At 45.7% G+C, this 24,237-nt stretch overlaps 1 protein-coding gene across 6 annotated transcripts in view; it reads left to right on the plus strand.

Annotated features, from left to right (window-relative positions):
* Positions 1–24,237, plus strand: part of FAT3 (FAT atypical cadherin 3) — a 781,930-nt gene that overhangs the window by 602,438 nt on the left and 155,255 nt on the right. For all 6 annotated transcript variants that reach the window (XM_063951418.1, XM_063951420.1, XM_063951422.1 and 3 more), the window contains one exon: positions 1,271–5,344. In XM_063951418.1, the coding sequence (XP_063807488.1) occupies positions 1,271–5,344 (4,074 nt within the window). The remainder of the gene's footprint in view (positions 1–1,270; positions 5,345–24,237) is intronic.

Genomic DNA, 24,237 nt, shown 5'->3' on the forward strand with positions numbered 1-24,237 from the left:
AGTTTCGCACAAGGTGTAGCAAAGTTTTTCAGTCGCACTTCTGGCCGCAGAGTGATTGACGTGAAGAGGGCGTTACTGTGTGTCAACTGACCGTTTTCAGGGAGTGTTTGAAAAAATGCAGGCGTGCCAGGAAAAACGCAGGCATGGCTGGGCGAACGCAGGGCGTGTTCGTGACGTCAAAACAGGAACTGAATAGTCTGAAGTGATCGCAAGCGCTGAGTAGGTCTGAAGCTACTCTGAAACTGCACAAAAATATTTTGTAGTCGCTCTGCGATCCTTTCGTTCGCACTTCTGCTAAGCTAAAATACTCTCCCAGTGGGAGGCGGCATAGCGTTTGCACGGCTGCTAAAAACTGCTAGCGAGCGAACAACTCGGAATGACCACTTTAATCCCCTGCTGTAATGACTTAATCTCCTGCTGTATTGTTCTCTGTATTGTTTTGCAGCTGAGAATAATAGATGAAGGGTTTATGTAAATAAACCATGTTGTGTCTAGGCGCAGCAAAGAATCCAAGATAACCGTGGACCTATCTGTATTGTGTTACGTTCAATAATTTAATCTAGCAGCATTCTCTTCTGCATCGTTTTCTAAAGGCATTGTTTTTTTTTTCTAGCCTACTTCTGTGCTTTTCAACAATGTTTTCATATAATCAGCCATCATTCTTTATTTCCGTCGTCCTGTGCTACAGCACAAACCACCGGTACTCTGCATTGGATACAACTGCATGCATAGAGCTGCTTTGTGTTGGAAGACAGCAGAGATAAATTACAGTGCTTGTTAGTTAAAATGCTGTGCTATAAAGCACAGACTCCAAGTAGAAAGAGGAAGTAATATATTTCGGAAAATTTGCACAGTCACTTATACAAGCCACTACGTTAAAGCATATGAAGGTGGGAAACCTGTCCAGAGGTTTAATGAAAGTAATCTGGCCATAAGTAATTTTATAATGCTGCATGTCTTCTTGTATTGTTCCAATAAAACATTTAAGTGTCTATACCCAGCAATTACTAAGCATAAAACACACAGCTTGTCTTAGAATAAATTGTCATGAGTGACCGGATCCTTCACACTTCACCGAGTGCATCATCTGGCACGGGTGGCGTGCGGTAGCAGGCAATCCATCTTGCAACAGAGTGACCTTGTGTTTTAAGGCCAACATGAGCATGATGTAAAAAAAATTGTTTGTAATTGCTGGAGAATCAAATATGTGATTGTTTTGACTATTTTATACAGAATTTGACATAATTCGTATTTTATTATTCTTTTTCAGGTAACAGTGGGAACACGTTTAAAATTGAACCAGTTTTGGGTATCATCACCGTATCGAAGGAACCGGATTTGTCCACAATGGGTCAGTTTGTACTGTCGGTCAAGGTAACTGATCGAGGAATTCCACCACTGTCTGCAGCCGCCATTGTCAGGATTTCCTTATCCATGTCAGATAATTCAAGTCCCAAATTCGCCCAAGCGGAATACCAGGCTGAAGTACACGAAAATGTGGATGTCGGAACACCGGTTGTGTTGGTGTCTGCAATAAGCCAGTCCACATTGGTTTTCGAAATCAGAGTTGGAAATACTGAAGGAGCCTTCACCATCAACCCGTACTCTGGAGTTATAACAACTCAGAAAGCACTTGATTATGAACGGATATCATCCTACCAGCTCATTGTCCAGGCAACAAATATGGCAGGTATGGCGTCAAATACCACCATCAACATCCAGATTCTTGACCAAAATGACAACCCACCTGTTTTCCTGAGTTCCCAGTACATCGGCAGCATTAGTGAAGCTGCTCCAATTAACAGCATCGTTAGGAGCTCGGACAAAAACCCATTGGTAATAAAAGCAACTGATGCAGATAGCAACCAGAATTCTTTACTTGTTTATCAGATTGTTGAGTCAATGGCCAAGAAATACTTTACAGTAGACTCCAGCACTGGAGCTATTCGGACCATAGCTTATCTGGATCATGAAACCATATCCTACTTCCATTTCCATGTGCATGTAAGGGACAGTGGGAGTCCACAGCTCACTGCTGAAAATCCAGTTGAAGTTTCGATTGAAGTCAGTGATGTCAATGATAACCCTCCAGTGTTCATAGAAGCAGTGTTTGAAACAACATTACTTCTGCCCACCTATGATGGTGTAGAAGTCCTACAAGTCAGTGCACGAGATCCAGATTTAGCAATACCACCAGAGTTGAGCTACGCTTTGACTGAGGGAAACCTAAACCACTTTGTAATTGACTCTACTAGTGGAGTCATTACAGTGAAGAACAGCAGTCTATCAAAAGATCATTACATGCTTATGGTCAAAGTTTCAGATGGAAAATTTTATAGCACCGCCATTGTGACTATATTGGTAAAAGAAGCCATGGACAGTGGTCTTTATTTCACCCAAGATTTTTACTCTGCATCTATAGCAGAAAATACCACTAATATTACAAAAATTGCAGTTGTGAATGCTGGGGGTCACCGCCTAAATGAACCAATAAAATATACAATATTAAACCCAGGAAATAAGTTTAAGATTAAATCTACCTCTGGGGTCATTCTGACCACAGGAATTTCATTTGACAGAGAAGTTGAGGAGGTCTATGAATTAGTGGTAGAAGCAAGTCGAGAATTAGACCACCTCCGTGTGGCGCGGGTGATTGTTAAGGTCAACATTGAGGATGTAAATGACAATGCTCCGGTGTTTGTAGGTCTTCCATATTATGCCGCTGTCCAGGTTGACGCTGAGCCGGGGACTCTCATTTATAAAGTGACCGCTATAGATAAAGACAAGGGTAAAAACGGCGAGTTGACATTCTTCTTAGAAGACGACTACAGCCATTTTGAAATCGACAAGCAAAACGGGAGTGTGACATTAAGGAAATCTTTTGACTCGGATCTTTCTAACATAGAGTACATGTTGGTTATAATAGCCAAAGATCGTGGAGATCCTTCACTCTCCGCTTCAGTTGAGCTTCCAGTTACCATTGTCAACAAAGCCATGCCAGTATTTGACAAGGCCTTCTACACATCTTCTGTAAATGAAAATGTCGAGATGCACACACCAATTTTAAGTATTAACGCTACAAGCCCTGAAGGCCAGGGAATTATTTACACAATAGTTGATGGAGATTCATATAACCAGTTTAATATAGATTTTGACACAGGGGTGCTAAGTGTAGTAAGCCCGTTAGATTTTGAATTGACCCCATCCTTCAAGTTGACTATTCGTGCAAGTGATTCACTTACTAGTGCACGGGCTGAAGTCATTGTTGATATCAGTGTGAATGACGTCAATGACAACCCTCCAGTTTTCCAGTTTCCGTCATACAATGCAACTCTTTCCGAAAGCTCTCTGATAGGGACACCAGTCCTTCAGGTTGTTGCCACTGATGCAGACTCGGACAATAATAAGATCATAAGGTATCAAATTGTTCAAGACATTATTAACAACACTGACTCTTTTCACATCGACAGCGCCAGTGGTTTGATTCTCACAGCTCGAATGTTGGACCATGAGGTCTCGCAGCAAAGTGCTCTGAGAATCAGGGCTACGGATAATGGTTTCCCCTCTCTCAGTAGTGAAGTGCTTGTTACCATCTACATAACAGATCTGAATGACAATCCTCCGGTTTTCAATCAGTTGATTTATGAGTCTTACGTCAGTGAGCTGGCTCCTAGAGGACACTTTGTGACCTGCGTCCAAGCTTCCGACGCTGACAGCACAGACATTGACAGGTTGGAGTACAGTATTTTGTCTGGGAACGATCGCGTTAATTTTTTTATGGATAGCAAGAGTGGCGTTATCACCCTTTCTAATCATCGGAAGCAACGTCTGGAACCAATGCACAGCTTAAATATCTCTGTCTCTGATGGCCTCTTTACCAGCACTGCTCAGGTCCATGTGAAGATTCTAGGAGCTAACCTTTTCAGTCCAGTCTTTGCACAGAGCGTCTATGTCACAGAAGTTCGAGAAAATGCTCCTATTGGAACTAAAGTCATATATGTCAAAGCAACTGATGGAGACTCAGGCATGTACGGACATATCACCTACACAATAATAAACGACTTGGCCAAAAACCGATTCTTCATTGATACGTTGGGACAGATTGTTACAACCGAAAAGCTTGATAGAGAGAATCCACTGGAGCAGGACATCAGCATATCATTAAGAGCCTTGGATGGGGGAGGAAGAGCAGCCTTCTGCACTGTCCAAGTGCTAGTGGTGGATGAAAATGATAATGCTCCCCAGTTTAAGGCTATAGAGTATCGGGCAAGCGTCAAGGCTGATGTAGAGAAAGGTCATCTGGTGACTCAGGTACAAGCCTTTGATGAAGATGATGGGGCAAACTCTCGTATTACTTACTCACTGTACAGTGAGGCCTCAGTTTCAGTAGCCGATCTTTTGGAAATTGACCCCGACAATGGCTGGATGGTTACAAAAGGAAATTTTAACCAGTTGAAAAATACAGTGCTTTCTTTTTTCGTAAAAGCAGTAGATGGTGGCATTCCAATGAAGCACTCCCTTATTCCTGTGTACATACATGTTGTACCTTCTGAAACGGTCCTACCTACCTTCAACCAACCCCAGTACACATTTTCCGTGCCGGAAGACACTATGATTGGAACCACGATAGACTCCTTCTATATTACACCAATGCAGGAGGCTCTATTCAACACCGTCAATGGGGAATTTCCTGAAAATAACAAAGATAACATCTTTATCATCGACAAGTCAACTGGAATTTTGAAACTGGACAAAAAAGTTGACCATGAAACTATACCCTTGTTCCATTTTAAAGTGGCAGCCACTGTACTTTTAGACAGAGTTGATGTCTTAATTACTGTTGACGTAGAGGTAAAGATATTAGATCTGAATGACAACAAACCATTTTTTGACTCTACTCACTATGATGCGGTCATAATGGAGGGCATGCCGATAGGTACCAATGTTATCCAAGTGAAAGCCGTTGATGCAGATTGGGGAGCCAATGGGCAGGTCACTTACAGTCTTATCTCGGAGAGGGAAGAAGACAAACTCTCAGAAACATTCACCATTGATTCAAATAGTGGTTTGATTAGTACACTCAAGGAACTGGATCACGAGAAGAACCCCAGCTACACATTTAGTGTTGTAGCAGCCGACCTCGGAGAGGCTTTGTCTTTTTCTTCCTCCACCATAGTCTCTGTAACCGTCACCGATGTCAACGACAATAGTCCCGTCTTTGAACAGGAAGTGTACAAGGGATCTGTGAAGGAAAGTGATTCCCCAGGAGAGGTGGTTGCTATACTCAGTACTTGGGATGAAGACACCTCTGATATAAATCGGCAAGTCAGCTACCATATTACTGGTAAGTCAATATTTTACAATGGCTTTTATTGAAAATAGAACAAGGGCAGGAAGTTATTGATTACTAGACTGTACAGTTAGACATTTTTAACTTTTGAAGGGTGTTTCCAAGATTCACATTAATAGTTTCCCAACTTTCACTATATACAGTACATTGCTGTATGGTTCTTTATATCATCCTGGTAGAGTTAATTATTTTTGTTTGCGTTTGATAAGACCCCTATTGGCTCTGCTGTTCGCACCAGATGCAGATGTATCCACAGAGCAATTCTGTGTTGTATCTAAGGTCAAGAATATTGAATTCTGTTGAACTATATGAAGATATTAGTAGACACACACATGGAAGCCAGTTATATTAAGTAATGTGTTACAAAGGAGACATATACAAGACATCTCACTTTTCTGAAAGCTAAATCTGCCAGGGTACAGACGTGGGAGTCACAGCTGACAAGATGGGTGCATGCAGTATCTTGTAGACCAGGGATGGGAACCCTCGGCTCTTCAGCTGTTGCTGAACTACACATACCAGCATGCCCTGCAACAGTTTTGCAATTTAGTCATGCTAAAACTGTTGCAGGACATGCTGGTATGTGTAGTTCAGCAACAGCTGGAGGGCTGAAGGTTCCCCATCCCTGTTGTAGACCATGTTACCTTTTGTATGTAAAACTATCTAACACATTCAATATTCTGTAAGAACTGTAGTTAAAAGTACAGTAGGTGGGACAGTTTCATATTGTAACAGAGAATATTGGGGCAGATGTATTAACCTGGAGAAGGCATAAGGAAGTGATAAATCAGTGATAAGTGCAAGGTGATAACACACCAGCCAGTAAGCTCCTGTCAATTTGCATATTGGAGCTGATTGGCTGGTGCGTTATCACCTTGCACTTATCACTGGTTTGTCACTTCCTTATGCTTTCTCCAGGTTAATACATCTGCCCCATTGTTTCTACTGAAAAAGGTAAGATTTGAATATAGTGACTATGTTGTCTATTTACTAAGCCTTGGATGGAGATAAAGTGGACGGAGATAAAGTACCAGCCAATCAGCTCCTATTGTCATTTTTCAAACACAGCCTGTAACATGGCAGTTAGGAGCTGATTGGCTGCTACTTTGTCTAAGGCTTAGTAAATAGCCCCCGTGTGATAAATAATTATTTTTAAGGGGAAAATGTCCCTTTGCTTTCCAAAAGCCATGAATGTTGTAGAATTCAGCTCTATTTAATAAAAGGAGAAATACTATTTCCCCAGCTTATCCTATCTATCAGAGCCCCATGTCCAGTAATAGATATGGTTGGGTATCCTATGCTCCAAAACGTAAGCATGTAGAAGCTTCAAGAAGTATTGAGGTGCTACATGAACCGCTGCAATCCTCTTATTTTTGCAGCTATATCATTATGTTATGGTGATGGCAGAGGATCTTTACAGCAACAAAATTATTTATTATTTAAATAAAGTATACTTTTCCTAATTTAAAAATATGCCCACCGTACATACAGTGTATGAGCTGGTTTAGCTAAGTGTTGAGTATAAAAGTTTTCCAGGTTCCTCGAAAACGCCCCCCAAAAAGAGTAACAAACACATGTATATTTTTATATATCTAACTACATACAAATATTCTGGATAAAAACCTCTTTAAGTCACCTTAGAACACAAAGCTATATATCTATGTATATAAAAAATGTATCTCGTTCGTTATTAGTCAAACTCCTGCAGGGTACTAAAATCATCACATAATGGGAGTCATTCCGAGTTGATCGCTCGCTATCTGTTTTTTGCAGCCGTGCGAACGCATAGTCGCCGCCCACAGGGGAGTGTATTTTAGCTTTGCAAGTGTGCGATCGCATGTGCAGCCGAGCTCTGCATACACATTTTGTGCAGTTTCTGAGTAGCTCTGAACTTACTCAGCCCTTGCAATCACGTCAGCCTGTTCGGTCCTGGAATTGACGTCAAACACCCGCCCTGCAAACGCTTGGACACGCCTGCGTTTTTCCAACCACTCCCTGAAAACAGCCAGTTGACACCCATAAACGCCCTCTTCCTGTCAATCTTCTTGCAATCGGCTGTGCGAATTGATTCTTCGTTAAATCCATTGGCCAGCAACGATCCGCTTAGTACCCGTACGACGCGCCTGCGCATTGCGGTGCATACGAAAAACTGCAGCGTGCGATCAACTCGCAATGACCCCCCAAAATTCCATATTCGAGATTTCAGAATATTTTGTACTGTGCGAAGTATTAATTGCTTCTGGATGCGCTGTAGAAATTGGCCACCAACCCGTTAATCTGCAGTAATGGTCTAGGTCTCCTGAATTCTACCTTGTGCAAGTGATGAGCTGTTTAACTTTTGGCTTCCAGAGCCTGTATAAACAGATGTGCACATGTAAATAAACTGAGGTTGCATCGGTACATCTGGGATAGGAATCTGGCTAGACTGCCTGAAGGAACAGAACACTGAAGACTGTGTAAAGTAATCTGATTCCTGATGCCTGTTGTATTTCTCATGACAAGTCATAGCACATATCGTAATTTAGGACTGTTTGCCTGTCGGCAACGCACCAATAAAAGTGCTGCACTTAAATGATTGTTAAAAGCACAAGTCCAACATTATTTATTTATTGCATAATTGCGTGTGCTTTCATCAGCTGGAATAGCTGTCGGCCTGTGGCTCTCTGGCTGTTGTTGAGCCGCATTGTCCTTCATTCATTGCACATTCTTTGTAAAAGTGCTATACGGGTTTACATTAGGGGCCTAATTCAGCAGGGATTGCTATTCAGAGAATTTGCAAATTGAGCGATTATCGAATAAATGTGCATGCGTAGCGTACGTATTGCACACGTACGAGGGGTAATAGCAACTGAAAATGCGTACAGATCGTAATCGCAATGTAGCCGCTGATTGACTGACAAGAAGCCGGCGTTTCTGGGCGGAAACCTGCCGTTTTCTGGGGGTGTCAGAAAAAACGCAGGCGTGCCCAGGCGTTTTTGGGGAGGTTCTGTGACATCAGCGCTGACCACTTCCAGGCCGTCTCAGTCGCAGATTATTGCCAGCCTCAGACCTACTTACATTTGCTCAGACAGCAAAAAAAATCTTCGTCTTCCGGGAATTGCGTATGTATCTGCGAATGGATAGCGATCTGAGATGCATTCGCAAACTTCACAGGGAGTTTTTTCTTCCTGTTGGGGCGTCGCCTTTCTACTCGCACACAACTGTAATTTCTCAGAATAACGGGGGTCATTCCGAGTTGATCGCTGCTGAATTTGTTTGCAGCGCAGTGATCAGGCTAAAAAATGGCAGTTATGCGTATGCGGCGCAATGCGCACGCTTGACGTACGGGCACAACGAACAATGCAGTTTTGCACAGGGTCTAGCGATGCATTTCAGACGCACTGCTTGCCGCAGAGTGATTGACATGAAGTGGGCGTTTCTGGGTGGCAACTGACCGTTTTCAGGGAGTGTGCGGAAAAACGCAGGCGTGCCAGGAAAAACACAGGCATGGCTGGGCGAACGCAGGGCGTGTTTGTGATGTCAAATCCGGAACTGAATAGTCTGAAGTGATTGCAAGCGCTGAGTAGGTTTTGAGCTATTCTGAAACTACACAAAAATTTTTTTGGAGTCGCTCTGCGATACAACCGTTTGTACTTCTGCTAAGCTAAAATACACTCCCAGTGGGCGGCGGCATAGCGTTTGCATGGCTGCTAAAACTAGCTAGTGAGCGATCAACTCGGAATGACCCCCCACGATCCATGATGAATTAAGCCCTATGGAGGTAATTCCAAGTTGATCGCAGCAGGAATTTGGTTAGCAGTTGGGCAAAACCATATGCACTGCAGGGGAGGCAGATACAACATGTGCAGAGAGAGTTAGATTTGGGTGTGGTGTGTTCAATCTGCAATCTAAATTGCATTGTAAAAATAAAGCAGCCAGTATTTACCCTGCACAGAAACAAAATAACCCACCCAAATCTAACTCTCTCTGCATATGTTATATCTGCCTCCCCTGCAGTGCACATGGTTTTGCCCAACTGCTAAAAAATTTCCTCCTGCGATCTACTTGGAATTACCCCCTATATGCATTGCAGTAGTACAGTCGCCCATCAATTAACCAAACCCACATTTATTATGATCCCTGTCTAGTGAAATTCCTGTTCACCACTGATAATTGGGATAATCGGGTTACAGAGAGCAGTAAAACCCGCTGCATAGAAGAGTATCGATCAGTTACCAAAGCCCACGTTACATTTTCATGATTTCATTATTTTGAAATGTATATTTCTTTCCACAGCCATCTAAGTGGGGGCAGCAACTGGGATGTGGTCAATACGATTTCACATTAGTTCCTGGAAAGTCTCTTTCCTCAGAAAACTCCTCATCGTTCTTTGAACTTAAGATAATAAACTTCCTGACCAACAATCTGGCAGCAACTGCCGTTATAGCCTGTAACTGTGGTCCTCAAGCACTAACAGTTCTTTTTAAGGGGCTTAAAATTCAGCCTGAAACGTTTTCCATCCCCATAAGCTGTGTGGCTGATTCTGAGTCATACGCAAAGGCAAGTGCAGTAGCGTGTGTTGGTCATCGCTCGTCTGCATGTATGCACAAATGGCATATAAACTCGTACATACGTGCAGCCCACTTTGCAAGAGCTGAGACACCCATTTTTTAATACCTGAAATCAGTAGCGTCACAACGAGGTGCGGCCCGCACCTGGCTGTCACCCGCCAGGGGGTGTCACCAAAGTGTCGGTTCCTGCACTGTAACATTACGTGCAATGCCCAGCTTTTTTCACCGTGAAGGAACCGGGACTGCAGTCTCCGGGGTCAGCCAGCACCTCCCGTACCCCCATAGTGATTGAAATGGGGGTCGGGAAGCGCAGCCATCCCCCCTGTGCATAGCAACCACGCCCCATCACGTGAAGCAACGCCCGCTCTGACTACATCACACCCCATTTTAAACCGGAGCCGCATCGGGTGTCACACATGTAAGTGACGCCTCAGCCTGTAACACCAATTAGAGCATCCTTATATGCCACCATCAGCCCTGTGGCAGGTGCAGTGCCCTCGTCTGAGCTTGGCCTCCTATGCCTGGAGCTGTGCATGTGGATTGCCCCCGCTTGCACTGGCACCCTGCGACAGTCCCATAATAAGCCCACGGAACTGACTATTTTTGCATGCACTATTAGCCACTGCCTAATCAGCGCTCAGGAACACACATCACTTTTCCATAGGTTTACCATACTGTCCTTTTAAACCAGGTTCTGTGTCCGGCTGACTTTAACCATGTATTTTACCACGTTTTATGCAGCTAGAGAACCTGTGTAATTCATGAGTGAACCAGTTTAAAGGGACATTATGGTAAGCCTACTTTTCCACCACCTTCCTGATACCGTCTAAATCGATCGCAATGCACCGTTGCGCATGCGTCCTAAGGGTTTTCAGAAATTTTTGCGTATGTGCAGTCACAAATAATCGCTCCACCACGTGCACATTGGCGTTGCATTAGGGTTGCGTGCAAGTCAGTCCCTGCATATCATGGCGATATTTAGAATGGCTATTTACAGCAGTGGCTCCTACTTTTCATATGGAGGGCCCGGCAAGCGTGCACAAGTGAGATCCATACACATATAAATGGGATGGTATCAGGATCTCGGTATCAGAATACAGACAGCGGCATCCCCACGCTTTGGATCCCGACACCTACTAGCCCTAACGCTAGTCCTCCTTGGGTGTGGTTCGTTTTATCGACAGTATCTAGGTCGACAATGTTTAGGTCGACCACTATAGGTCGACAGTCACTAGGTCGACATGGATGGAAGGTCGACAGGGTTTCTAGGTCGACAGGTCTAAAGGTCGACATGAGGACATTTTTTTTTTTGGTGTAGTTTTCTTCGTAGAGTGACCGGGATCCCAAATTAGTGCACCGCGTCCCCTCCGCTCGGCACACTTTACCGTTCCATTCGTAGTCCACGTGGATCGTTAAGTATGAAAAAATCCCAAAAAAAAAAAATAATGTGAAAAACTCATGTCGACCTTTAGACCTGTCGACCTAGCACATGTCGACCTAGAAACCCTGTCGACCTTCCATCCATGTCGACCTAGTGACTGTCGACCTATAGTGGTCGACCTAAACATTGTCGACCTAGACACTGTCGATCTTCAGACCGGATCCCGTCCTCCTTATCCACAGCCTAACCCTAACCCCCTATTCCTGCAGCCTAAACCTAACCCTCCCTCCTCACAGCCTAACTCTCCCTCCTCGCAACCTAACCCAAACCCCCCACAGCCTAACCTTATCCCTCCCCTTGCAGCCTATGGGCAGCAGCCGCCACTGCTTATATCCAAATAAATGAGAGTCAAAGCAGTTACATAGTCGAGCGGAATCGGTATGTTTTACCGCCAGGCGTAATTCCATCTGTCGGAATCCTGGCAGTGAGTCCCCTTGCGGGCTCTGCAACACTCACCACGCCTCGGTTGGTGGCATGGATCCACCAACCAAATGGGAATACCATGTGGAAGGTTGGGATTTCGTCCGGCGGTATTTCACCAGCTGTCAATATTCCGGCTTCGGTCTCTTGAACGCCTGGATCCCGACAGCCGGTATTTTAACTGCATCCCAGTCCAGCATATATAATATAATATATATGTAAAGTGTAAATGTGATAGGCGGCTGTACTTTACACTAAGTATTAAAGTACTGCAAGCAATGCACATCTGTCACAGGAAGCAATGACCTGTGGTGGTCACAGAAACAGCCTGCACAGATGGTCAATAATTCTGCACCTCAGCCCGTGTACTCACTGAGGTGTGATGTTTTACCCTTGGTGTCACTGTGCATCAGGGTTGCCTACATTCGAAAGCTCCTCTCCGGGGAGACTTCAGGGGTGGGGCCGGGCTGTAACATCATCAAGCCCTGCCCCACATCGGGAGACGCCGCGATTTGCGGGTCCGCGGGAAGGGGACGTGGCTAAAATGACGTGATTCGCATCATTTTAACCCCTTCCCCACTGCACGGACTTGCGAATGTGGCAGTGTAGCTCTTCATTCTGCCCGCATCACTAGGGTGAGAGCAGGATGCAGGAGACCTGCCTACTCTTACGGGAGTGCGGGGGGGCTACCCCAAAAACCGGGAGCCTCCCGCAGCTTCCAGGAGAGTAGGCAAGTATGCTGTGCATTAATATCTGCTGCACTCTATTATTACTTCCTAACATCTAAAATCACCCCCTCCAGACCTAATATTGAAATAGTGCAGCGAACCTACAACAATGTCAGTTTTCAGAGAATTGACCACAAAAGTTTACACAAATACTTTTACCCACCTAAGTATGGGGGTAATTCTGAGTTGATTGCAGCAGCACGTTTGTTAGCAGTTGGGCAAAACACATGTGCGCTGCAGGGGGGGCAGATATAACGTGTGCAGAGAGAGTTAGATTTGGGTGGGTTATTTTGTTTCTGTGCAGGGTATATACTGGCTGCTTTATTTTTACACTGCACTTTAGATTTCAGTTTGAATACACCCCACCCACATCTAACTCTCTCTGCACATGTTACATCTGCCTCCCCTGCAGTGCACATGGTTTTGCCCAATTGCTAACAAAGTTGCTGCTGCGATCAACTCAGAATTAGGCCCTATATCAGTTCTCTCTTCACACTATTGAATAGCTTGTCAGTAAAAGAAGTTTGCATCAATTAGGTTGCCCACGGCAACGACACTTGTATAATATATCCGCTTGCTGTGTTTATACTATTTACATAACTGTGTAGAACTTCACCATCCGCCTGCAGAAGGCTTCTGGTAACGTGACGAGGAGGAAATAATATTTTGCCGCAATTGTTTTATTAATCACTGTACAACATTGCCCCTTTATATTCTATCCCAGTGTTGACTGAACAAATAAGGATAATGAATTCATGGCTCATGAAGTTTGTCCTTCCCACTGCATAGTTTCTGAAACACATAATTCTTTCTGTTAATTAAGGTAATTAATAATAACCATTAGGCCCTCTCTTTTTCTACACAGAACCTGCTGTTTTGTTCCGTGCGGTTTGGCTGTCGGCTCACGGGCTGTGCAGAGCAAAACATTATTATGATAATCACTTTAGGAACAACTTTTTGTTTGTGAACAACAATTACATTTGGTTTGGGGGGAGGGATAGTTCTGAAATCAAACGCGACAGTTTTCCTAAATGTGTCCGGCTGCTTGTCTGGTATAGGAGGTGGGACTAGTTTCTCTGTAGATCAGAGTGTAGTCAGTTTCAGCAGGTAGGAATAGTTGTCCTGTAGTACAGAACATAAATTATAAAGTGACGGCAGCGTTTAGTAACTCAGGACTCAGTGGGCTGGATATAATTAGCCACAGGCAGCGTCTTCATGAATTACTGTAAGTCTCAGAAGGCTGATCCTGTTCACAGCCTATGAAGGAGCGAGCACATCAGCCTACATAAAAAAAATGTTGCAGAGTTACAGCTACAAAGGGATCGGTATGCAATCCCGACGGACGGGTTGACGGCGGTCACAATACCGTTACCTGTATCTCGATGGTACCGATCCCAACAGGGGTTAGGTAAGTATTCTACCCCCCTCCACACCCCCCCTAACCCTCCCTCACTGCAGCTTAACCTTAACTCTCCCCCCTTAGTGCCTAGACCTAATCCCCCACCCCCATGGTGGTGCGTAACCCTAAACCCCCACCCCCAGCCTAACCCTAATTCCCCCCCCCCCCCCTGCAGGCTAACCCTAACCCTCCCCCTTAGTGCCTAGACCTAACCTCCCCCCCGGTGGTGCCTATCCCTCCCCTCCCAGCAGCCTAACCCTAACCCCCACCCGAGTGTTGTTTAAACCTGACCCCTAACACCTATCACCACAGCCAAATCCTAACTCTCCCGCCAATACTTCACCTTGGGATTCTGCTGTCGTCATTCCGTCGTTAATGTTCTGGTGGGTGTCGGGATTCCGGCATCATTATTTCGAATGCTGGGATCTTGACAGCAGGGATCTTGAACGTATACTGTTCCAAAATGCTACAGAAATATAGTATTTTAAGGAATAGGAATTAAAAGGGAGTGTCTGTAATTTGTATATTACACCACTGAGATCAACTTAAATTAAGATTTCAATTAACGTGTAACCCAGTGGTTCTTAAACTGTGTGCCGTGGCACCCTGGGGTGCATCGGGATACTAGCAGGGGGGCCTTGGATTGGTGGTCCAGGAGCAATTCTAATTATTTATGGTCAATGTAATAGGCAAAACTTGTGCTGGTGGCTGTCAATCATAAACCATACCTCCCAACTTTACGTCTGCTCAAAGAAGGACCGGAAACAGGGGCGTGGCTTCACAGGAGGTCACGAGCCACGCCCCTGGTTTCTCGTCACTGAGGGGGCATGCCCAGCGCTCTGTGAGCTGCTGGCATGCCCCCTCTTCCTCTGTCTCTAGTGAATAGACGCTGTGCGCACAACGTCTATTCACCGGTGGTCTGCTAAGCAGAGCAGCGAGTGCAGGAGCCTCCCAGCTATACCCCCTCCCCCAACGCAGGACACTGTGGCCCGCGGCTGGGACAACGGGACAGTCCCAAACAAACGGGACTGTCCCGCGAAAATCGGGACAGTTGGGAGGTATGCATAAACTATGTGGACAAACAGAAGCAATCCTGTCCCTCACCACATAACTGACCCCAAAAGATGACATATAAACACAATTTACTTCATTTAATATTTATTTCTACATTTCTCAATAAGAAACTTAGGTGTGCTGTGAGGTAAATTCTGATACCATAAGGTTAAGAAAGTTTGGGAACCACTGGTGTAACCAATCATTTAATAAAGAAAATGCAGCTTCCCCAGCACTGCCAGGAGACAGAGGGGGTTATTCAGACCTGATCACACGCTAGGTTTTTTCCGCTGCGCTGCGATCAGGTCAGAACTGCGCATGCTTATGCACCGCAATGCGCAGGTGCGTCGCACAAAGTACAAAGCGGATCGTTGCTGTGCGATGGGTTTTACAAAGAATCCATTCGCACAGCCGATCGCAAGGAGATTGACAGGAAGAAGCCGTTTGTGGGTGTCAACTGACCGTTTTCTGGGAGTGGTTGGAAAAACGCAGGCACGTCCAATCGTTTGCAGGGCGGGTGTCTGACGTCAATTCTGGGACCAAAAAGAGTGAAGTGATCGCAGCGGCTGAGTAAGTTCTGGGCAACTCAGAGACTGCACAAATATTTTTTGTACCACTTGGCTGCACATGTGATCGCACGCTTACAAAGCAAAAATACACTCCCCTATGGGCGGCGACTATCTGCTCGCAGCCGTGCAAGAAACCAGGTCAGGTCTGAATTAGGCCCAGAGTGCCTACTAGCTGGAGTAATCCTGCCTGTGGTTCACTAACTGTAGCAATCCCCGGGGCAGGCCAGAATCACAGACATAGGGCAATACTGCAGAGTGGGTGATTCTGACATTGAGGGAGATGTTTCAAAGTTTGGGTTGAGACAAAGTGGAGAGAGATACCAACCAATCAGCTTCTGTCATTTTACAGTCTTTGTTTGAAAAATAGCATTTAGGGGATGAGATACATCTCCCCCCATTATATGAGATGTTTCAGGGACAAATGCAGGATTTCTAGGGGGGAGGGGGATCCTAATGTTTGATTTTAGTGTGGCCAGTCCATAAGGAGGGCATAATTACCACTTAACCCATACCTACCAACAGTCCTGATTTTTGGGCTTTTCGGACACTGTTCTGCCATCACATCCATGGGCTGCATTTAGCGTCTATTCACAGGAGAGAGGGACTGGGGGCATGTCCAGTTCACACAGCTTGACAAAATGCCCCCAGCATTACAAAAATGGGAAGTGTGGCTCACAGGAATGGCATTTCCCACACGGCCATGCCCCCTGCCATGAGGCCACGTCCTTTTTGCCCCCTGCTTGATCGGCAGCTCCTGAAAGTTGGGAGGTACTGTATGCTTAACCAGTTATTTATGAAATCCGGCATTTGCAATGTGACTGGTTGTTATGGGTGACAATGCTTTATACTGCTACCTCTAGCCATTTTGTAAAGTGTCTCCAATGCTGGGCCTAATTCTGAGTTGATCGCATCAGCAAATTTATTAGCTAATGGACAAAACCATGTGCACTGCAGGGGGGGCAGATGTAACATGTGCAGAAAGAGTTAGATTTGGGTGGGGTGTGTTCAAACTGAAATCTAAATTGCAGTGTAAAAATAAAGCAGCCAGTATTACCCTGCACAGAAACAAAATAACCCACCCAAACCTAACTCTCTCTGCACATGTTATATCTGCCCTCTCTTATGCAGCGATGCGATCGTGTCTGAACTGCGCATGCGTATGCTCTGCAATGTGCAGGTACGTCGTCTGCCGGCGACGGGGATCGCCGGACAGCGACAGATTTAACAAAGAAAGCTATCGCACCGCTGATCGCAAGAAGATTGACAGGAAGAGGCCGTTCGTGGGTGTCAACTGACCGTTTTTAGGGAGTGTCCGGAAAAACGCAGGCGTGCCCAGCTGTTTGAAGGGAGGGTTCCTGACGTCAGTCCTGGCCAGATCATCGCAGCGGCTGAGTAAGTCCCGAGCTGTGCAGAGACTGCACAAACCTGCACTAGCGATCGCACCCCTGCACAGCGATTACCCCCTCCCCCTGTCGGCAGCGACTACCTGATCGCAGCAGTGCAAAAAAACGCCTGCGTGCGATCAGGACTGAATCACCCCCTAGGTTTTGCCCATTTGCTAACAAATTTGCTCCTGCGATCAGATCTGAATTAGGTCCATTGTATGTTTCATTGCTTTGGGAGTAATAATAATTCATTAAGAAAGGGAAGGGGGTGGGATGGGCTGCACAATTCCTGTGGGGATCCTGTAACAATATTCTAAATGATCACACAGTCTGAATGAGTTTTCTGGTGGAACTTTACCAAAATGTGAGGACACACTGGAATAGCGACTGTTCGACGTTATCATTGTTTTCCACTCCAAGTGGTATATTCAATAAAAGTCGGATCCATTCCGACATGCAGTTGTCGGAATGGATCCGACAACCCCTATTCAATGGACAGCCGCTGCTGTCAGCGGCTGTGGATGCGCTGACAGCAGCGGCCAGGAGTGCAGATGGTGACGGGCGTGAGCAGGATGGCGGCGGGGGTAAGCTGGGGCGCCTCCCCTTGCCGCCACAGACATGTCCTCCCCCCGCAGCCAGCTCCCCCCGCCGGCCGCCGATCTCCGCTCCCCCCGCGGCCCGCAGCACCGCTTGTCTCCTCACCTCAGTCGGATTGAGTTTGCCGGAAAGGGGGCCAAAACCTGTCGGATTTGGCCGGAATTCCCGACTTGTCGGAAAAAATCACCCCCTATTGAATAGGTGGGAACTCCTTCCGACCTATTTCTGTCGAAAGCTACCATCTTTCCGAGAAGACGGCAGCTTCCGACAGTTATTGAAAACAGCCCCAAGTCTCTCCTCGTCGTCTCAGGCCCACACATCCGTGCACATACAGTATGCAGAACAGTTAGCTACCTGCTGTCACGACTCCCAGCGGAATGCAGAATACTTTTATAATAAAAATCAATATAATTATTCCAGCAAGCGAGTGAAATGCGCAGCGCTTATCTCCTTGGTAATACTTCTGCCACATTGTAATGATACATTCCATCATTTTTACATTATAACAGAGGTTTACTAAAACCAATAATAATTGTAAATATAATGAGATCCACTTGGTTTGTTTTAATAGTGATTACAATGAAATGATATTGAGCCCTTTGTAAACCTGGATGAATTACAGCGCTGTACGGGCATTGGAAGGTTCCATATTGTTGGCATATGATCAGGGAAGGGAATCTGTGGGACATTTAATCAGCTCACTGTTAGAACGCTTCTGGACTGGCTTTAAGCTAATTTTGCTATACAGCGGCATCAGCCACCAGCAGACTTTCATGTGGAGTTTTTACCCTTTTACCTCCCTTTATGTGACAGTGCATTGCAGCTGACCTCAGGACATAGTACCTGCAGAGCCGGATTAAAGGCGGGGCGGAAGGGGCGGTCGTCCCGGGGGCCCCCACACACTGTCCTCACAACTGCAAAAAAAACATCGGAGTAGGAGTACAGCATTTACCTGTCTCCTCTCCGTCCTCCTCGGCAGCTGAGACGTTCCATTACAGCTGCGGCCGCCGAGGAGCTTCACTCACTGCAGTCTCGCGATATTTGACAATATCTCGTGAGACTGCTGTGAGTGAAGCTCCTCGGCGGCTGCAGCTGTAATGGAACGTCTCAGCTGCCCACAACTTTGTTGCCCAGGGGCCCCCACAGACCTTAATCCGGCCCTGAGTATCTGTAATCAGGAGAGAAGTGTGGCTGTGGTATTAAAGAGCGACAATGGTTAGGCAGTGGCAAATTTCCCATTAGACACGTGAGGCACATGCCTAGGGGCTGCACTTGTGTGGAGGCAGCACTTGGATGCATGTGTTGGTACCAGGGGGGAGCGACAGCCTTGCTGGGCCCTGATAATGGGTGTGTGGGGGTGAGGGAGGGGGGGAGACTGTGTGTGTGAAGCGGCTGCACATGCCGCACAGGAAGGGGGGGGGGGGTGCCAGTCCCCTATGTGGTGGGCAGTGGCAGAGGAGGAGGTGGGCAGGTGCAACCGCGCTGTGATCACTCCCCCCGCACGAAACGCAAGGGGAAAGAGTACTGTCTGATTTCTGCGTCCCTCCCCAGCACAGCACGCAGCAGCCAGTCCTCTCTCTCCCTTGCACACAAAGTGCCTCTGCAAGGGGGCGTAGCGGGACCCGGGCCCTTGCCAGGCCCCTCCAACAGGGTCTGGGTAAAGAGTTCCCCCATCTCTCGGCGCCACTAGTTGATACTGTCAGCCTGAAATATACCAGTAACTGCAAAATATTTCCACTATACTTTACCAAGTGCCATCTTGAATGGAGTGTAAATGGGTTGGACATGCACATACTGCCCCTGTAAGCTGTCCTACTTAGTAAATATGTATAATCATTTTTATTATTCTGTTAAATTGGCTGTCATCAAATTAGGGCCTATAACCAATCAATAAAAAAATTAGGCCGGCAGAAGGCGGCCATTACTGTTGTGCCTCACTTACAAATCCACCCCTGCCGTTAGGTCGACAACATATGACTGACAGGTAGAAAATGCAGACAGATCAAAGGTCGACAGTGGTTTAGGTCGACAAGGACAAAAGGACGACAGGTTCTGAAGATCAAAATGACAGTAATCTTTTTTTTGGTCCAAATCTTGTATATTTCATGTTATGTGACCACCATCAGTACAAATGTATACCCTCGCAGACTCGCTTCACTCGCCAAGCTTCAGGCAGGCTACTATTCCCAATAGATGTCCATGTGGATCAAGCAAATATTGAGAAAATATGTGAAAAGCCCCAAAAGAATACAGTATGTTGACCATTTGTGTGTCGACCATTGTCATGTCAACATTTTGAACCTGTTGATCTAATGCGTGTCGGCCATATGGTGTTGACCTATTGACTGTTGACCAATACACTGTCAATCTATCTTCCAGATACCAGAAAAGTCCCTTTCACCAGTGAGAGTACCTCCAAGTTCTGGGGCGTGCTCAGTCATTGGTGCTTTCAATCAATGGGGTGTCTAAGTAAAAAAGAAGCCTGCTGCCGGCTTCCCAGACCCACCGTCACGCCCGAAGATGTAGCATCAGATCACCATCGCTGCAAACATCGGCCACTCTAATCAACCATAAGATTGCTTAGAATGGCCACGGCAGCTAAGCCGCTGAGGACAGTAAGTCTGCGTGCGAGGACGCAGTCTCTGGCTACGACATGCCACAGAAAAGGTGGCGACGCTCCTCCTTTTTCTAAGACGGGCTCCTTTACCGCCCCGTATGACCTGCAGCCTGTCAATCAGGCTGCAGCTCACCCCACACTGCGTCCAGACCTGCAGCAGCATCGTAGCACACGCTCCCTGCAGCTCCGGCACATGCGCATTAAGGAAACCCATCGGACAGCTGCGAATGAATCGGTCCAGTGCCCGAGTATGAATCAGGCTCCCTGCCTTCCACAAGATTATCTCCTGCTGCTGTCACAGTTGTGATTGGCTACAGGTTGTCTTCTCTCTCCCACTTGAACCAATCTACATACTGACAATTCTAAATACTTTTGTCGTATAAACAACCCTTTATGAAGTCTAAGAACACTGTACGCTGTTTGCTTAAGAAGTACCGTAAGGGTACGCTATTTGCGTAACGATCGCTCCGCCGTAGGCGAGACGCTCAAGCGTCACGTTCGCTCACGGCCCAGTGATCACAGGTCACGTTATTGGTTATGACTAGAGTAATGATTCGCTATGGCGTAGCATACGCTCGAGACCACGAGGAGGTCACCAGCGGCGCAGACGCTCACAACGCTATACCTTAATGTTTAAACCTTATACCAATGAAATACACAGAATAACTTAATGTGAATACAGGGTGTAAGTGCAACCTTGTGTAACCTGACTAACTACAAAGCTGCTTGAGCGTCACCGACGCTCAAGTGAACACTTAACACTATAGAAAATACACAGATACTGGTTTAGGTTCCAAAGCCTATTAACTGTATTATATCTAATATATTTGAAAAAGGGGATAACAGTACAAATGATACACTACAATATAACAGAGACTTCCTAACCACAGAACTAAACAATAAATACAAAAAGACAATACTACACTGACCTAAATGCAATACAATACAATACTATCTAATACAATACAATACTAGCCTAGTCTAGGGGAGATATGAGAGAACAGAACAGAGAGAGAGAGAGAGAGAGATGAGAGAAATTGGCTCACAGAAAGACAATGATTACGGAGAGAAACTTACGCACAAAGGGTATGATCGCCTGCGCCTCGATATCCAGCTCCCGGCTATCAGCAGATAACCGTTGATGAGAGAGTGAGAGCTGGATGTGGTCGGCCTGCCTATTTATGCCCCACACACAATGCAATCTCCTGGTCCTACAATCCCATTGTCCATTGGCCGAAGGAATTCGGCCCTGCATCATAACAAAAGGTCATAGGGTGATTCATACAGGTGGGCTGTGACGATTTCCAACAGCTCAGGTGGGTGGGAAACTGGGTTTCCCGCCGCATACCTGAGTATGTGTAAATAATAGAAATGGACATAAACTTCTTATGTCCATAACTATTCGCACGAGCGATTAATACGCTCCAAACCAACACCGGAATATTACTAATTAAATACTCTTCCGATGGGTACCAAACACTGCTGTATGATTCCTGTCAGACCCTTCGTACGATACAAAGAGGGATTCCTTTAACCAGGGACCTTCTATTTTAACCAAACTTTCAGAATCTATCAAGGGGACCACGATCTACAAACTACATTAATTGTGAACATTTGTAACGAATGAGTCGCACGCTACGACTACATAAACTCTACCGTAAATACGCATACCGCGCCTGCGAGTGCACGCTATCGCGGGTATGCGCCTTCACGGGAGAGCGTACGCATGCGCAGCGCGGACCAGTGTGCGGTGCAAATATGGCAACGTGCATAGAGACATTTTTCTGACTTTGACAGTCCACCCTTTGGCAGTCAATAATAACTGCCACCTTCTAAAATATTTAAGGAGAAAAATGTAAGTCAGGGGTTAATTGATTTCCATGGTTGGGTAGGGGAGAAGAGTGGAGTAGGTGTGAAGAGGGTATGACCTAGTGAGAAAGCAGAAGCATGTGTGTATGAGTCCATGTTTGGAGGGTCATGTATCATCGTGCCGTACGTGTGGTAAATCAAGCTTCGAGGTATTGCGAAGTATACATTTGAATTCCTTCTTATCCTGTGGTACAGGTCTGTGGATGGGCTGTCAAACTCTACCGAGCTCATTTCGGCTGTGGTTGTAACAAAATGGGGATGCACATTTTAGTTGATGATACATGAATGGGGGAGGTATGTGGTTGCTAATATCTGTGCCTGTATTCCCTATCGTCTATGTGTGTCGTTACCTGAGGGTTGTAGAGATGAAGATAAAGAACACTTACGAAAAATGCAATGATATTCTATGTCAGGGAAATGTACATCTGTTGTTGAAGTTGTGTTCGGTATCTGTTGAGAGTCGTCTTCTTTGCGCTGTTTTGCTCCTTAGGCATGAGCAACAAGCTTTGTCAGTGCCATCAGATTTACAAAAATGTTGGGCTAGCGTGAGTTTAAAAATACTAGGGAAACTGGGGATCCATGGCAAAGTTCATCAAGTGTCCATATTTAAAGTTGTCAAATCTTCTTCTTTGGTGCTTGTCTGTTGTCTGTATAGCGTCTCGTCAACTTCCTCGTCCAAGGGGGTCTTTGTATCTTGGAGAAAAGCAGAAAAACAGGTGAAAGAAACGGACCGTATAATCGCATTTTCATCACATTCTGGTTTCTATCATTGGGTCATAAATCAAATCCAGGTTAATTACAGTTTCCTCGCTCCTCAAGCTCATCACTCTTGTACTTTGTTTGCACCTCATTAAAGCCTGCCCGCATCTAAATATCAATCCAATCGATATAACAACACCCAAGATACATAGGAGAAACTTTCCAACATCCATTATGACTCCTTGAGCCCAGTCTCCTAAACCGGAGAACCAATTTCGCGGGTTCAACCATGACACCCAACCAGTCAGCTCATTACCTACAGCAGCAAGGGTGAGATTGTGTTTTCGACGAAATTCCCACTTTAATTGCAGAATATCGTCCATCTTTTGGTCTATGACCTCTACCGGGTCCTCGGTGCTATTTGTGATATACGTGCAACACTTTATGCCGTACTGTGTTGCCAATGTAACACAATATCCGCCTGTTACTGCTGTAAGATAATTAAGAACCATCCTATGCTGAACTAGTTCTGTTTTGTAAGCTTGAAGTTCTCTTCCAGTGTATCTAAACGTGTCATCATACATTTCAGTGATATTATCTAACAAATTGGCGACTGCGGAAATGTATCTATAATTCATCACACCTCGAGCGGTGCGAGTGAAATCTAACGCTACCAGAACCTGAATCCCGGTGGATTCATGGATAAGATCAGAGGCCGGATGCTCTAACCTTTCTGACAGTTGTCTTTTAACTCGGTGCTCGTAATGAGTGTGAGTATAAGGAGCTTGGGCACCACGGTGTATGTCCTTCATTTTGTCATGTGTAACAGTCATCACTTCAGGCAATACTTTTCCAATATAACACAATCCTTCAGAGTTTGGGGCAAGCCACTTGTACGCCTTTCTCCCGCATATGAAATATGCATCATCGGGGAGAACATAAGGGACGGAGAAGGACATGACCATGTTACAAACCTTCCAGGTGAAATCTCCTGACCCTAATTCTTCCATCTGCTTAATGCACGTATCAGTTTGTACGATATGTGCACAGTATCCTGGTGATACCTCTCCAACTCTAGTAATCCTATTTCCTAAGGTATATCGATACCGGAAAGATTTTCCTCTACTGGCTATGTGGCGTACGAGCTCTGTATCTGTAGGCATTCTATCTGCTCTGTGTGAAAAGGTCATGGTAAGGTTGCTCCACGACACTTCCCAATTTCCCGGTTTTCTGGGATTGGAGATGTTGAAACATAAGAGGGACCTATCCACATGGTATTGGTGGAGCTTCAAACTAGGAGGGCTGGAGATGTTAAACCTCCGGTCCACCGGTCTCCCACCACTTAGCTCAAGTACCTCCCCTAACGTTAAAGGAAATGGTACTAGCCCTGATTTGCTGTGACCCTGAGGTACTTGAGAGCATACCCAACAATCTGTTTGGTTTAACACGTTACCCACTAAGGAGTGATAGTCACTCAATGGATGCCGGTCCATATGGATATTAAAACTGGATTGGCATTTCTTTATGCACCCATCTTCAACCAGATTATCACAGAGCCTA

The sequence above is a fragment of the Pseudophryne corroboree genome, chromosome 2 (assembly GCF_028390025.1).
Source record: "Pseudophryne corroboree isolate aPseCor3 chromosome 2, aPseCor3.hap2, whole genome shotgun sequence".
Taxonomy (NCBI): Eukaryota; Metazoa; Chordata; class Amphibia; order Anura; family Myobatrachidae; genus Pseudophryne; species Pseudophryne corroboree.